We start from the raw sequence: 17,149 nt of genomic DNA on the forward strand, positions 1-17,149 counted from the left end.
CGCACCATAGGACGCACTTTTTCCCTCCTAAAAAGCAAGGGAAAATGTGTGTGCATCCTATGGAGCGAATGCAGGGGGGAGGCAGGCGGGAAAAGCCCCCAAGAGCCGCACACAAGCTCCGTGCGCTCTTGCAGGCTTTTCCACAGGAGGGAGAAGGGACTGACTGGCCGCATCAGTCCCTTCCCCCACCTCCCAGAAAAGCCAGGAGAAGCCGCGCAGCCCCTTTAAAGAGCTCACGGCTTCTGCGGGCTTTTGCGAGAGGTGAGGGAATCCCCCCACCTCCCAGGAAAGCCAGGAGAAGCCGTGCAGCCCTTTTAAAGTGCGCGCGGCTTCTCCCGGTTTTGCGGGAGGTGGGGGAATTCCCCCACCTCCCAGAAAAGCCAGGAAAGCCCTGCGCAGCATCTCCCGGCAAGGAGAGGCTGCACGGGGCAAAAGGGGAAGGCAAAACAGCGAGCGGGATCCATGCTCCATAGCTGCGTGCAACCCCTCCGGCAGGGAGAGGTTGTGCGCACCCTGTATGCTGCTCTTTGGGGCTGGGGGGGGAAAGATTTTTTTCTTGATTTCCCCCCCTAAAAACTGGGTGCGCCCTATGGTCCGGTGCGCCCTATGGTGCGAAAAATACGGTATATATGAAAGAAAACTAAGGCCGAAGGTAAAATACTAAGTCTGAAAGAACTGGGGGTTGTCATGGCCTTTGGCCAGAACAATAATCAAATATGTATGTATGTATTTGCCCGTTAACCTTTTGCCTCCCATTAAAAACAAGAAAAGTACCTCAATTTCTGGAAAAAATGGCAAGGTGATATGTATATGCAGGAAATGCACATCAAAGAGAAACATTAGAAATAACTGTTAACATTGCCCATTTATTTCAATGGGTCTATATTTGAGCAAAATGGATATGACCCATTAGAACTGGGCCTGGTGCATGTACAAAAGTGAAAGGAGTGTGTTTGTGTGGAGTTATTCAGAGCAGGAAAGACAAAGAAGGTCAATATATTATGATAAAAGGAAGCTTGGACAGGTGAGTTTAATATCAATGAATATTTATGTAGCACTCAGTCATCAGATGAGTGTTTCTTATCAACTAATTGAAGATCTACTCTGTTTAGGGGAAAGTGAAATAGCAACTGGAGGGAATTTTAATGAAGGTATAAATGCAGGCAAAGAAGCAGACATGATACAATCACAAATGCACTGCAAAAGCAAGCATTATCCCTTGAGATGTTACAGCTTGTTGATATTTGCAAACATCATAATCATAATTAGAAGAATTATACCTTCTGTTTCATACCACGTTGGAACATCTGATTTAGTGGTAAATATAAAGAAAAACAGAATAGCATTTAATCATGCTCATATTTTTGGTAGCTTAAAACTCATTAATCAAAAAGCATATTGGAGACTGAATCCTTTTTCCATTTAGGAATACAGAACTACCGGATTCATAGTAACGTCCAATTCCATATTTTTTTCCTTGTCAATATTACACCTCAGAATATGGGGCCAGTTATCAATATGATTGATGACAACACTATTTATGACATTGCACACTGATCAATTTAATGAGTTAATTGGTAATCACAGAGGTCAAGTTCAGTCAGGCTTTCTTAGTTGGTGAACAATCTAGTTGGTGAACAACTAGGCTAGGCAGAAGCTAGCCAAGGCCTCAGGTAAAAGTCGATCCCAGCCCTAACACTTGGCTAGGAACCTTTTAACTGGAGATGCTTGAGAAATAGCAGAAAATCTTACAGTAACCATGGAGCTATGGCCAATTGTCACTACGGAAATCTGCCCTTTCGCAGCAAGACGTCACTGAGATTGTAAAGAGAATAGCAGTGCACAAAACGCTTCACGGAATGGAAGGTTATTATTATTCCCAAATAATAATTTCCTGGCTTCTGCTTTGCCAAGGATAGAGACTCACGTTACCTGCTTAGCATCACAGTAGCGGAGCCCGAAGGCATGGAACTGAGAGAAGAAGGATGGTCTGACAGCTGCAATCTGCGTATAAAGCTCTGCAGGGCGGGACATGGCAGGGGTTCCGGACAACAAGATGACTCGTTTGGCAGCCTGGGGATATAAATGTTGCAAAAGGTTAATTACGTGGCTGCTATCACACGTAGAGATTCGAGGACGCCCAAAAAGGTAAACATGGCCCTAACTAGCAGAGCTAACACAGCACAGTGGGTTAGTAGACCCCACCCCTCCTCAGACGGCAGATTTTGAGTAACCTGAAAGAGCAACAGTGTGTTATGATTGTGTGTTTTTTTCCTGCTAGGGAGAGGTGCTTATGAGGCTTCCAGGGGCCAAAATAACTTGGCTGGCCTTGGGTACCATACACCTTGATTTGGTGATAGTGGTGATAGGCATTAAATATGCTGTTCCGCCTCAAGGAGCAAAATGTCTTGGCCTGACCCAAGAAGTCCCCTGTTCGACTCTTGCCTCTGCTGGCAACTAACTAGGTGGTCTTAGGCATGTCGCTCTTGGCCTCAGCTCCCATATCTGCAATGTAGAGATAACAATAATGGTTTATCTGAAAGAGTTGTTGTGAAGCCCACTGAAGAGAGCATACTTGGAGCTCTCAAAGAAAGCATGGTATAAATGCCAACATGTACAGTGGTACTTTGGGTTACAGATGCTTCAGGTTACAGACACTTCAGGTTACAGACTCCGCTAATCCAGAAATAGTATCTCGGGTTAGGAACTTTGCTTCAGGATGAGAATAGAAATCGCGCGGCGGCAGCTATGGGAGGCCCCATTAGCTAAAGTGGTACCTCAGGTTAAGAACAATTTCAGGTTAGGAACGGACCTCCAGAATGAATTAAGTTCTTAACCTGAGGTACCACTGTATTGTAATTAGAAGTAACACAATCATTCCCATTTTGCTTTGTTAGATGACACTCATAGTGGTGGTGGTGATGGATACCCATCTGTCTCAAGAGACAATGAAGTGTGCCCCTGGGGTGAAGTAAAACCACTGCGTGACCTCCCCTGGGTGCAAGCCTAGGTAGTGTGTATGGATCCTCAGCTGGACCCCCCTCCTGGCCTCACTGATGTGGTCCAAAGCAAATCAGAGCAATCAACTTGGCTGCAGGAGTCGCCGGAAGGAGGCATACATTGTACGATCCAACCATCTTAGGGACTCCACTCTGGATTTGGGTAGGGTTTACACAAGGTTGGTGCAATGTGGACACACCAGCCAGAGTTTTGGATTGGCTCTGCCCACCACCTCACCCCCCCTCCCTCCCTCCCTCCCAGTGACTGGCCATGTTCCTGACATCTGGAAGCCAGGTAAGCGGTACAGTCCTACCCAGCCAAACACTATGGGGCGCCATGAGCATCAGCAGCACAATTCCTGCAATGAGAATGTTCTTTGTATGATAAAAGGTGAAACCGAGAAGACATTTCCCCAAAGAGAAATTCAAGAATCATAGGCATATTCAAATGCAGAGCAAATGATACAATAGCCAGATCCCTGCACTGGGTATCAAAAGGCTTCAAAGAGCAGGAGGAAGGATGGGGAAATGCCAGAAAATAAAAATGATTCAATATGCAAAAGTGTCTTATTCTTCTACAGTGATTTACTGGATTTTTAATGATGTTCACAGCATGTGGCCTACAGCACGCGGCCTGGCATGCTTTGCATTATGGCGACTATTTAAATGCTCATTGTGCTGGATATACAATTGTAACCATCCTCCCGATTCCTTCTTATTCTGCCCTTGTCAGCTGTTTAACATTTAAAGTGTGTGTTGCCCTGCCTGACACGAAATGGAAATATCTGATGGTAATTTCAATGCAGAAGTTTGCTTCTTGGGAGAGAATGAAATGGGACCAGAGGGGAGACAGCATCTGCACGTTTGGGGAAATTTCATTTCTGTCATAAAACAGTATTATAACTCATGCCCGCTGCAACTTTGGAATAAGGTTAGGATCTAACTAAATATCACGGATGCAAACAACCTAAAGTATATCCATCACACCTGGGACATTCAAATTACACCCAAAAGGGAACAATTTGAAAATGGCAGTGTTTTGACATTAGATAGTAGCAGAGCTCCTACACCCACCCTTTAGGAAAGCAGAGCTTTCAAAAACTTTTAAGGAGAGAAAGAAAGAATTCTGGAAGACCTTAAGGACTAGAATACTTTTTACAACTATATTCATTCATCAAAAGCAAACTGATTTATATTTCCATATTTCATATTCATGCTCAGTCCGATTCATATTTCCAACAGCATTCATATTTGCATTTTTTTTCAATAATAATAAAGGGCAGTGCCAGATTCTGCCAGTTCCAATGCACACCTGATGTTAAGGGTTCACTTGGAAAATCATGCTAATCTAAATATCGTGTAAATTAAACTTCTTGATTCATTTTATAGGTTCAAAAAGTGCCCCTACACAATCCTTAACACCTGGTTGCAGAGCTACAACAGCGTTTTGTGCAGAATTTAGGGTTCCTCAGTAGAGACGCAAGGTACATTACTATGAATAATTACTTCTGAAAACTCATGGAGTTTCAAACTTCAGCTCCATGTTTTATACATGGGCCTACTTGAAGATTCCATACATCACTGCCTTAAAGCGATTTCCTCAGAAATTTTTATAAGGAAGCAAAAAAATGGATATTAAGAAATGCTACTTTATCTTCAGAAGCAATCAATGCCTAAGTGATATCAAAGATTAAGCTTTTAATATTATAATTATGCCTATTTTTTCTCAAACGTATTATATTCAGACCTGTTCTTCAACAGAATTTCAGAATAAATATGAAACTTAAAGGCTCCTTATTAATCCATTATTGATTCTATATCCTTCATCCAAGCCACTTTAAGGATTTTCAGGTTACATACCAGAAAAACAGATTTATGAGGTCTTTGTGAAATACTTATGGAAGACTCTATCAGCTTTGGGATAAATCAATTTAATTGGTGGTTACTGACATATCAAAATTTATAGCAAATAAAAGACAGATCATAATTTCTCAGGGCAGCTTCACTTGGAAATATTACTTTGAAGCAGACTCTGTGACCTGGAATTCATTTATATAATCCTAAAACACTCAAAATCTCAGATACTTCGGAATGATTACGCATTTGTTCTGCATTTAAATATTCAATCTTGTACTACAATTAGGATTTCTGAACTTATTTCATGCGTTCTGCTGTAGAGTTTAACTGATAAACCAAAATTGCCCAATCTGCATCATAGGTAGGTGAAAAAGCACAGGATTTAATTATGTCCCTCATATTGGGATTTTGTATGGCTCCCAACTTGTCACTACAGCACTGGTAGCAGCCTAGCAAAATTCTTTTGGCTCTTGCCTGTGTACCAGGCATCTTGAATACACAGCACCTAAAAGTCAAATGCCCAGTTTTGAAAACCCTGGTATGCTCACCTTCAGGAGAGGCATCGCAGCCCGGCATCGAGCAGTTTTCCCATTCTTCAGAAAGTGGGACTCATCCTGAAACAGAAGAAGAGTACAGTATGTGAAACCCAGAGCGCTAGCCAAACAACCAAAAAGCAGTTTATATCAGCATTCCTCCAAATGTGGGTCCCCAAATATTGTTGGACTACAACTCCCATCAACCCCAGCCAGCATGGCCGATTATCACGAATATCAGCAGTTGTTGTCCAACAAGGCCAGGGAAGGCCAAATTAAGCTGTCCTGATATTTTGTGTGATTATCTTAGATAATCCTAGACGGGTACAGCACCGCTCTGAATGTCACACCTCCACAACATAAGGTAGGATTGCTTGCTCGAAGCTGAAGTCACTGAGAAAGGAAAACACATCCTTGTTGTTGATCTATCAACAACCATAACCAAGCCAGTGAAGGGAGGTGAAGAAACGATTCTCGCTATTAATATTCTTTTTGCCGCTGCACAGCCTCCTCTTAAATGCAGATAATTGCGAGTCTGCCCTGCACGGATTCCCCCAAAGGAAGGGGTTAATGAAAAACCACCAGAAAGGAGAAAATCTAATTAGGAGCCAACCGGTTTGCTGTTAAAAGGCTCGCCAGGTAGGAAATAGACCTGCCATTTGAGAATTTCCCCTCCTGGAATGAGCTCTATTGCCATTGCTGTTACAACACTGAGCTTCGGGACACTAAGGAAATTGGCACCCTCCCAGGGAATGTGCTCGTCTTGTCGTATTTGGACGAGTAAGCAGCCATGCACAGAAAGGATAATATTCCCCCTTCAACTGGAAGGAACTGCTTTCTCAGTCTTGGTTAGCAATAAGGTTATGCTAATAACAGCCACCAGCAGAGGGAGGATTGAAGAGGGAAGCGAGGAAGCACAACACGCTGCAGAGGCGATTGGATGCAAAACGCAGGACCTGAATTCTGCAACATATCTAGTAAGAACATGAATGAGAGCCAAACCACACTAAGTGGGAGATCAATGACTGTGATTATCTGCAATGGTTTTTGTTTGTTTGTTTTGTTTTTTTAACGAAAATACAGCCACTGAGGAGTGAGGGAGTTGCCTATTTCTTTGGAGCAATGGCAGGGGAGGGGTTTTACCCAATCCTGTCATACCGTTCTTCTCAATCAAAATGACACGTGTACACACAAAGCTGCCGTTTGCCCCATGGAGGAAACACTAAAGGTGTATTTTCCACCTGCACAGCAAACAGGGACAAGGTGATTAGGAAGAATGGCCCACTCATCAATACTGTCGCTCCCAAGCACTTGGTAGCCTCTCTGCTGTATTTCAATAAACAACATCCACAGTATGGAAAATCCACCCCCCATCTCTCCCATGTAAAGCATAGCATGGTTAGACCTTGTGATGCGAGGCAGAATTTTTTTGTAAAATGGGACTTCCTTGATTTTTTTCCCCCCTCCAGTGTTTTATTTTTCTGCAGAAAATTTCCCATTTCATAAGTTCATTAGTGACAATGAATGGGTTCAAATATTAGGCAAACTTGGCAGTTTCAAAGTTAGCTGTGTTTACTAAGCACAAGCAAAATGTGGTAAATTAGATCACTCTCTAAGACATCAGAATTGTTTCCATAGTGAATTACTCTATTCCCCCTGCCCCCTTCAACATTTTCCAGAAATCCCACATATTGCCCAGACACTGAGGTCCAGCGCCAAGGGCTTCTGGCGGTTCCCACACTGCAAGAAGTAAGGTTACAGGGAACCAGGCAGAGGGCCTTCTCAACAGTGGCGCCCACCCTGTGGAGTGCCTTCCCATCAGATGTCAAAGAGATAAACAACTACAGTCGTACCTCTACTTACGTATCCCTCTGGATACGGAATCTTCGGGTTACGGCCATGGCAAACCCAGAAGTGTATACTTCCGGGTTTCGCCACACGCATATGTGCAGAAGTGCTCTGCGAGCCTTGCACAGAAGCGCTCAATCGCACCGCGTGCATGGGGAGAAGTGCACCTCTATTTACGTAATTTTCGGGGTGCGAACGGATCCCCGGAACGAATTAAGTTCGTATCCGGAGGGTCCACTGTATCTGATGTTTAGAAGACATCTGAAGGCAGTCCTGTTTAGGAAGATTTTTAATGACTGATGTTTTAATGTATTTTTAATCTTTGTTGGAAGCCACCCAGGATGGCTAAGGAAACCCAGCCAGATGGGCAGAGTATAAATAAAAAAATATTATTATATTATTATTACATTAAGAGCCTAGCCTGCTTCAGACAAAACGACAAACTCAAATTACCGTATTTTTCGCTCTATAACACGCACCCGACCATAACACACACATAGTTTTTAGAGGAGGAAAACAAGAAAAAAAATATTCTAAACGAAACAGTGGATGTATGAGTTTTGTGGTTCATGCTGTGGCCACAGACATGTGATCTGACAGTGAGTTTGGAGTAGCCCAATGCAAAAATCCTGAGGATCCATGTGGATCCATGCTTTGTAACTACGTTTTTGCACCACTGCGGCCCCAGGCAACAGTGGGTGTATGATTTTTTTGGTGCAAGATGTAGCCATGGACATGCTATGTGATCTGATGGTGAATTTGGGGTGACCCAGTGCAAAAATCCTGAGGATCCATGTGGATCCGTGCTTTGTAACCACGTTTTAAGTGGGGAGGGAAGGAAAAGCACTCAAGAGACAAGGAGCACATGTGGGGTATGTGGAGAAGGATGCTGCTAATAATGCAGGCAAGGGGTTTAAGAGGAGAAGGAACATGCGTAGGGTGAGTGGAGAAGGATGCTGCTAATAATGCAGAAGAGGGGCTTAAGGGGAGAAGAAGCGCGCGTGGGGTGGGTGGAGAAGGATGCTGCTAATAATGAAGAAGAGGGGTATAAGGGGAGAAGGCTCCTCTCCTCTCCCACTTTGCTCCTTTAAAGCAAGCAGGCTCTGCTTTTCTCCCTCCTCCCCGCTCATCCCTGGCTTAGCAAGCTGAAAAACTTTGCTGCTATGTAGCGAGCTGAGTGGGGAGAAGAGAGGGACAGAGAGCCTGCTTGCTTTAAAGGAGCCAACCGGACAGGAGCCGCTTACACTCGTGTGTAAGCGAGTGTAAGCGGCTCCTCTCCTCTCCCACTTTGCTCCTTTAAAGAAGCAGGCTCTCTGTCCCTCTCTCCTCCCCACTCAGCGGCTCTTCTCCCGCTTTGCTGTTTCAAAGCCAGCCACGGAGGAGGGAAGGGAAACCATGGATCCTCTGCTCACGACTGCAGCAGATCCCCACCACCACCTGTAGGCATTCCCTCCATAACACGCACAGACATTTCCCCTTACTTTCTAGGAGGAAAAAAGTGAGTGTTGTGGTGCAAAAAATATGGTAGTTGAAAATGGAAATGGGTGCTTCAGATTTCCTACTCGCGGTTGTGCAAGAGGAAGGGAGTGGAACAGAGAATCGTTTCGCATTGCATCTAAATACAATATTGCGACATCAGAATGACCAGTGAAGAAACTGAGTGCTGCAATAGCTGCAGGCTGCCCATAGTGGCAGGAAAAGGGAAAAGATCACTCTTAAGTCCCACACACAAACTGAGAAACTACACGAGCCACGCAAGTCACCAGTGACATCAGCTGATGGGTGGGTGCGTGTGGTTTGGGAAGCAAAGTGTTGGGGGCCAAGACTGGCCAGGGGTTCCCCATCCCTGCTCTACAAAGACCTCACAGACCAGTACCTTGTAGACAACCAGAAAATGGAAGTGTTGGGATTATGGGACTTTCACCTCTGGCACTTTGCACACTTGTACAAGGGATTCCTGAGAGGCACTATTCCTGAAGAGTAAACGCTAGCAGCTCAATATATATATTTTTAACTGCGAGCATGAGATCTAAGAAGCTGCTTGGCTCCAGGACCTTAATTGATGCAGATGATCTGGGTATCTGCTGACCTCTCAGCATCAGATGCACTCAACTGTGTAGAAAATTCTTTGGCTGTGGCCCAGAACACATTTACTTGAAAGGGAATTTCTGATGAGATGAGAAGGAAATGTCCAAGTAAGTACAGAGGGTTGAAGTGTTAGAAGTGTGGGTTATGATGACTTCAACAAGACTCATTAAGAAACAATAATAAGAACTGAGATTCCAGAGCAGCCTTGAAGAAATATAACTAAACTGTGGTTTAGTATTATGAGAAGGAACTGCGGCGAGTCTCAGGCTCATACTCTCCCTGTTTCTTTGTACATAAGAATGAGGGAAGATTGAAAGCTTCCACTTTTCATTTTGCAAAAACCACAGTTTCCTGTTGTACGACTGAACTGAGGAAACTGTGGTTTGTTTTAGAGCTGTGCACAAAAATGCCCCCCTGAAATTCTCCACCCTATTTGTGTGTAGAGAAATTGGGCGGATCACTTCACCAAACATCTCCAGCGGAAGGAGAAATTCTTCAACAGCTCAGCCGGGGTGAAGCTCAGCATTAGCAGTGGCTAATTCTCCTTCCTTGTTTGAAATTGTTTTCTCTGTTAAGCTTTCAGGTAGAAACAGCAGCCTGGCCACCATTTTACATTCCCCATAATGCCACAAACCTAGCATCATTCTGGGGCATCTGGGGAAGCAGAGGGAATAGTGGCCAACAAGAATGTTCTCAAAAATTCTCTTAGGAAAATGTCTTTTCTGGGAAACGATGGCTTGGCTTTGGTTTATTCTGTGTTAGCTAGCAAATCAGGATTCAAAACCACAGTTTGGCCATGGATTGTTTAAACTGACCATGCTTAGAATAAGTCAGATTCTGAGTTTGGTCATACTGTACATTGAATCTCTGGTTTACTCAGAAACCAAAAGAAAGAAGTTTTCAATCTTCTCCCTGTGTCCATCAAGTGAGGTGGGGGGAGGAACACATAAGGCCAAGGCTCTCCACAGTTTGTTCCCATAATGCTGATTCATAGTTTAAAACTACCAGGCCACTGCCTTTATTTATTTATTATTAGTATTAGTCTTAGTATTAGTATTATTATCATCCATCTGACTGGGTTGCCCCAGCCAATTGCATGTACAAATTCTAGAAACTAAAAGGTCAAATTTCCCCAGGCTGTGGTAAACAGTATGTATCACTGGAGTCTTCAGTAAGGTCTTACTGCAATCAGGAGAAAGTATTTCATTAAAAATAGTCAAGTCCCTTAGAACTCATTGTTGTCCAGAAAGGCATGAGAAAATCGTGATGACAGCTTGTCCTAAAACCTCAAAACAAAAAACAAATCAGAACTTGGCATGAGTTGGTCCTTCTGGACCATGAGATGGATACATAAATCATGAGATTGTAAAGTAGGGTTTCTAGGTCCCATTCCTTGGCCCTGAAAAGCTGCTCACTACTTTAAATACAGGGAACCAGAAAGGTAACAGGAGAGTTCTTGGTCACCCTTCAGAGCAGACAAGAACATCCACATTTCCAGAAATACACGGAGAATCTCTTGCAACTAAGTGGTGTCCTGAACAATACATTTTGGAAGCAAATGTATGCTATAATTGCCGAACAGTGTAAAATGAAATGGCAATTAAGAGGACACAGTCGCTATTAGTAAGCATTAGAAAAGCAGCCACTTCTAATTTCATACTGTGCAAATGGCAGCATAACATGAACCAACTTTCAATTCAGACAAGCTTTATTTACAGCTTAAGAGCCTTCCATGTCTTGAGACCGTCTAATATGCCCTCACGCCTGCAGTGAACACGTCCCCCATCTCTGCCTTTGAATGGCCCAGGGAAACTGTGCCACCTGCCTCCCCCACCAGGATGCCCTACTTACAACAATCACAACTCGGAAGGTGGTTTTGAGTTGCTTCTCCATCTTGCTGAGAAGGTCAAAACTGACAACGTTTATCAATCTTGCCGACAGGCAGTCCTTGCCCGTTGCTATGACACTGATGGCATCTGGGCTCAAGGAAGGAAGCCACCTGTGGAAGGCCTGAAGCAGCGAAAAGAACGAAGGCAGAAAAAGACGTGAGCTGAAAAAAAATCTTTTTATATCTAAATGGCCCAAAGCTTACAGCCACCTTTCAAAAACAGTTGACACCGCTCATACGGCACCTTTTGAAAAGTTTGCTAAGTGATATACAATCCTTAACTGTATTCATCCCCCCAGCACACATCATTTGAAATGTTTTTCTGTGGATGCTGAGGATAGCATTGCATCTGCACCAGCTGTTTTTCACATGAGTTCCACAAAGGCCTAGTCAGCCTGTGTTGTATCTCAGGTAAGATGCCTGATACAGATACAAGAAGTTGCCCTATACCAACTCAAAAATGCAGGGGGGAAAACAAAGCATGCAAAAGAAAACCAAAACGTGCACGAAAAAGCCGATTTTAAAATTCAATTTATGTGAAAAGTCATGTATTCAGCATCAAATGTGAATGAGCAAAAACAGACAGAGACCCGTTACCAAATACATTATTCATCAGTGTCTATGAATATTCCAGTTAAGGCCAAACACATGAAACAATAATTAGTATCTCTTCAATATACCATCTATAGACATGTTAAAACCATAAGGTTATGCTAAAATGATCAGTTCCATTAATACAATAAAAGTTATACCAAAAATACTCCAAAAGCTACTACAGCCGTAATATAATCGCTTGAGATAATAAAGGACATGAATAATTATTGCTTACCAATCTTGTGATCATACAAGCCTCACTGGGGGAAAAAAATCTTTCCTGGTGCCCTGATCTTAATGCCAAATCCTACTGTATCTCAGTTATATTAGCACACAAAGCTAATTGGTTGCACCTGAAATATACCTGAAAGGTATTCTGTTGCCATTTGTGCCAAGAAACATGTGTTTGACTTACAGCAATCTGTTTTCTTTTGCTTATACCAAGTCAGATTGTTGATCCATCTAGCTCCCTATTGCACCCACTGGTTGGCAGGAGCTCACCATAGTTCCAAGAGTGGTTCTCTCCCAGCCCTACCTGGAGATGCCAGGGATTGAACCTGGAACGATCTGCATCAAAGAAGATGCTCTGCCACTGAGCTAAGGCCTTTCCCAATTGGGGACTCAATTCCAGATCTCACCCTGCCCCCAAAAGAAAGTATCTAATTAAAAAGGTATCCACTTGCCCTATTATGTTCCTTGCAGAAACCAAACTTTCAATGAAGTGGTCAGTCTGTGCCTGGGCTGAAGGGACATTGGACTGCAAGTACGAGTTCATCCGTAAAAAATAAAACACCAGCGTACAGAAAAACTAGAGCATTCCCAACTTAGAGGAAACAGTCTTTCTCCCTTTCCTTTCTTTCAAAGCAGTCTGTTATGTGATGCATCTCTGCAGTCTGAGGTGGTACACCCACAAGGATGAGCACTTCACAGAGAGCTATGTTGACATCTGGATGGGTGTCATGCAAGGAATGTTGCCCCCCCCCCCATGAGACAGCTATCTCACAATGACAGAACAGGGAGCGAAGTTGTGGGTGGACACATTCACAGGCAGGTGAATTTTAAGCACAAAGCATGCTGGAGCCCAGCCTGTCAAGGTCCCTGAAGAAGTTGCAGTCCGGTTGGCTTGGCTATGGTGCTCACCCACAAACAGCAGTTGCACTTTATGGCTTCCGCCGATTATGGTGCGCAGCAGTCTTTCCACTCAAACAGCCCTGTTCTGTTCTATTCATTTCACTACTAAGATAAATACAGCTATGATGAGATCATAAATGAACATTAGTATTAGCCTCATTCTCAGACCAGAGGCATCTCACAAAGCTGTTGGCTTTCTCAATCCTTATCTCCTGCCAGGATTATAAATCATTATATTTAGCTATTTAAGCACTTATAAGCCCAGCTATCTGAAACTCCCCCCCCCCCAAAAAAAAACCCTCAAAACATCCAAAGCAATGGTCAAAATCAGTCTGCTTAAAAATATACTGAATATGCAAACACAATTTATTCTTAAATTAAAACACACACTGGCTTTTACTACCCACTTCATGACAAAGTAGGCCAGGGCAACTATTTGAACAGAAACCCTGTGCTGCTCTTTTCATAAATAAAAACGGGAATAAGTTTTCTCCCTGCATTTGGCAAGTAAAGAATTTTATACAATGGTCAAAGGGACTAAAGAATCTCCATGTATTTCCATATGCCCATTTTCACCCCTAAACTGGGCTCTCAGCTCCATGATCTCCATTCTGAAGACTCCTTTTGGAATTATGAATGAGAATCGCAAACAACAGTGAAGGAGGGATGCCAAGTGACAGGACCGCTGTAACTCCTCAAAGCTGAGGACTAACATGAAGCACCATTCCTTTCTGCCCCCATTGTCTCATTTTTCATCGGCACCAACGACTGCGGTGGCTCTCTCAGAATGTGAAAGACTAGCAAGACAGAAGACTAAAAAGGAGTTGAGAAAATGCAGGCATTACCTCCGCCCATGTATATCTCACTGAAGAAGGAGTGACCACCAGCAGAGGCCACTCTTTTCGATAGTATTCAGCAATGCAGATTGCCTGGATTGTTTTCCCTAAGCCCATGTCATCTGCAAGCAGCAAACGGCCTTCTTTGGCAATTGCAAAACTGAAAGAGAGGGGAGGGAAAGAGACCAATGGGTTATTGTTTCCATTCCCACAGTGAATTCAGTTCTTCTAAGGCAAGGCTGAGGTACTTGTGGTTCTCCAGATGTTGCTGACTCCAACTCATACCATCCCCATCCAGCATCACCAATGTTCAAGGATAATGGTGATTGTATCCCAGCAACATCTGGAGGGCCACAGCTCCCTGTTCTATAATCTAGTTGCAAGTTAAATACCAGAACCCCCCAAAAAACTTTATCCCAAATTCTTCTGATTCAAGCAGAAATACAGCTTCCATCTCAATCAGTGTTTCTCAAACTTGGGTCCCCAGCTGTTGTTGGACTATAACTTCCACCATCCCTAGCTAGCAGGACCAGCAGTCAGGGATGATGAGAACTGTAGTCTAGCAACAGCTTGTAAATATATGTCAAACTGATTAGCAGAAGCCTTTGCCTCAAACGAGTCCACTACTTTGTGCCTTGAAAAAGATCCCAACTGCAGTTTCTAGTAAGCCTGTTTCTCAAGGAGTGGGAAAGGCAGCAGGCTCTGTTCTCCCTACACAGGGGAAGGAGTAGCTAGCAAGAATAGTTAGCAATCAAGGTTATGTGCCTTCCACACATTCCTGGTACAGGAGTCTGTTCTAAGAGAATGTCAGCTTTCGATATCTCAAAGGATCCTCTTCAAGTAATAAAAGCAGGGGTGAATTAGCAAGGGGGAAACCAGCCATTCACGGCTTTGTTTTTTTCATGTGTTGTTTTATGAACCCTGGAAGTCCCTGCCTCCCTGTTGGGTCAATGTGGGTCCAACAGCAAGAGATACAAGTTACCTCTTCCAGATTGTGTTGGCAAAGCAAGAAAGCAAAGGAAGGTGGGGGAGCGATGGATAACAACTCTCAAACTAAATGCAAGTACCAACATTTTAAATAAATGGCGTGTGTTTTTCAGAAGACCCAGGGCTTGACTTACTTCACACCTTCTCTCTGAAATGGCATGAGGCTGGCCACAAGTTTAGGATCCAGTCCTGAAAGGTCTGCTTCTGGGATGTCAGCAACCTTTGAGGCAGACTTCTCAAACTGAGCAGCAAAGGCTTGTATTACTGGCTTAGGCAATGGCTCCACTTCCACTGCTGGAAGGCTCCTTAGCAGTTCAACTAAAAGGAACACACACAAGAAGGATTTGTGTCCCTAGGAGCATTTGTAAACAACCTTCACTTAAGTTTGAACAAGCACACAAACAGATGCCGTGTTTATGCAGAGTCCTAGACCACCCTCCTTTGCACGTTTACTTACATATTTTATGGTTCTTTCATTTTGAGACAGAAAAAGACTACTTTTCCCAAGAATGACTTCTTCAATCAAGTGCTTTATTGCAGCCGATCAGCCAATAAAGAATTGGCTTCGTGAAAAGTGCCAATGTAAGCAAGGTGCATAGACACATGCACAAGTACATAATATAAACAGAGAGCTAGGAAAAGAAAGAAGGTGATGCAGTACTTTCAAAAAATGCTCAGGTTTATTTTGGCAAGTTCTATAACAAAACAAAGTTTGTTTGTTATGCAAATCAAGCATGTTTGGACAGCTTTGCTTAGTTTGCATAGTTTATTATTTTTCTGGCAAGCAGAAAAGTTATGCTATTGAATCTGCACACACCGATCACTGGAAATCTTATTGATCCATCCCACCGACTGCTGAGATTTAACAGGTCATTGCCCACACAGTTTCAAACCTAATTTCACATGAATAAGGACTGGAAACTTTCAATTTTCTAAAATGGCTCCCGCTATAATGTTGAACTCCATGCAGAGTACCAAACTTCATAATTACATTTCACTTGTGTGGAACTGCACACACAAAATATTACAAAACACCTATATAGCTAATTATTTGAACTGAACACAGTACTAAAGTGAAATAGTCTGAAATATAATTCACTAGCATCTCAGTCTGCAACCCACCAATAGAAAGAGTCCCCTACATTCTTTGCTTCCCACCGTCTTCTCAGACATTTTTTTTTTAAGCAGAATCATATCAGGAGTGGACAACAGTGAGAATTGCCAAGTGTTTATATATCTTAAAATGATTCCTCTTCTAAAAATAAAATGACAAAATGATTCATTTCAAAAATGCTGAATATAACGACTCTGGATTAAGCATTGTCTGTTCATCTTAAACTAGCACTGACACTAATTTTTTTCTTGACACAGCAATCAAAATGTTGCCACGATGTATTAGACACTGCAACAAATAAAAAGATACAAAATCCTGCAAGCGGCCTTTCCTTTCAAAGAAAACTAAAATCACTAAAATATGGAAATCAACAGACTGGAACATAATTCTGACAGTGAAAACAAAACACTCAGCAGACTCAGATTTGCACTCGCGTTATAAGAGCCTGGGTATTGACTGCAAACTACAGTTAATTTCGGTTATCTCTAGAACGGAGGCAGCAGATTAGACCCCTGCTATCCAGGCAAAATCCTTCATTCTGAAAGCATATAAATATGTGAAAGAATTTCTATTTGTGCTTGTAGGATAGGCTATTCAGTATGCACCCTTTCGTTTAATCTGTGCTCCTCCAGCAAGGAAAGAAGCCTCTCCCTGCTGAAACAGAGTCCTGCACTGTTATTACGCTCAGAAAGTTACTTGCTGGAATTATAAACTAGCAAATTGCTGCAATTATGCCATCGCTGCTGTTTTGCAGACAGGCTTGGAAAATCAGGATGTCTCAGTAGTTTGAGTGATTCATCCAAAAAATGTTCCCCCCGCTCCCTTGTCCCCAAGTGACCTTTTATCTCAAGACAGCTGAGCAAGTGTGTAAACAGGTAAAACTGTTAAGATACAAGGAGCAAGATCCTTTTTTTAAAGGAAATTGTGCTATGGTAGAAAAGTCCATATTACGGGATTGGAGACTCTTTGTGAGAGTGGTACCAATGAAACTAAGAGCCATGCACATGGAATCCAGCTTCTGTATTTGTACCCCTAGCTGGTTTAATAAAAGACAAAGAGAGCCCAGATAGGCATTTCACACCCCCATTCCACAGTACAATCCAGCAGCTGTAGCAACATGCATATAGAAAAAATAAATAACTGTAAGTAATTGCAGAGAAGCTGTTCAGGAGATAGTGAGCAGGGGTAGAGTGCAGTGTTGAATTCAGTCTCCTAACAAGCAATCTTCCCCACCCCAGTTGCCCAAACAATGCACCCTTCACGATGGCACACTA

At 43.0% G+C, this 17,149-nt stretch overlaps 1 protein-coding gene across 4 annotated transcripts in view; it reads right to left on the reverse strand.

The window, feature by feature from the left end:
• Positions 1-17,149, reverse strand: part of SMARCAL1 (SNF2 related chromatin remodeling annealing helicase 1) — a 38,541-nt gene that overhangs the window by 13,064 nt on the left and 8,328 nt on the right. For all 4 annotated transcript variants that reach the window (XM_081885552.1, XM_081885549.1, XM_081885551.1 and 1 more), the window contains exons 6-10: positions 14,896-15,079; positions 13,784-13,934; positions 11,177-11,335; positions 5,405-5,470; positions 1,933-2,073 (exon numbers count right to left, since the gene is read on the reverse strand). In XM_081885552.1, the coding sequence (XP_081741678.1) occupies positions 1,933-2,073; positions 5,405-5,470; positions 11,177-11,335; positions 13,784-13,934; positions 14,896-15,079 (701 nt within the window). The remainder of the gene's footprint in view (positions 1-1,932; positions 2,074-5,404; positions 5,471-11,176; positions 11,336-13,783; positions 13,935-14,895; positions 15,080-17,149) is intronic.

This window comes from Podarcis melisellensis (assembly GCF_964234715.1).
Source record: "Podarcis melisellensis genome assembly, chromosome: 1".
NCBI classification, from domain to species: domain Eukaryota; kingdom Metazoa; phylum Chordata; class Lepidosauria; order Squamata; family Lacertidae; genus Podarcis; species Podarcis melisellensis.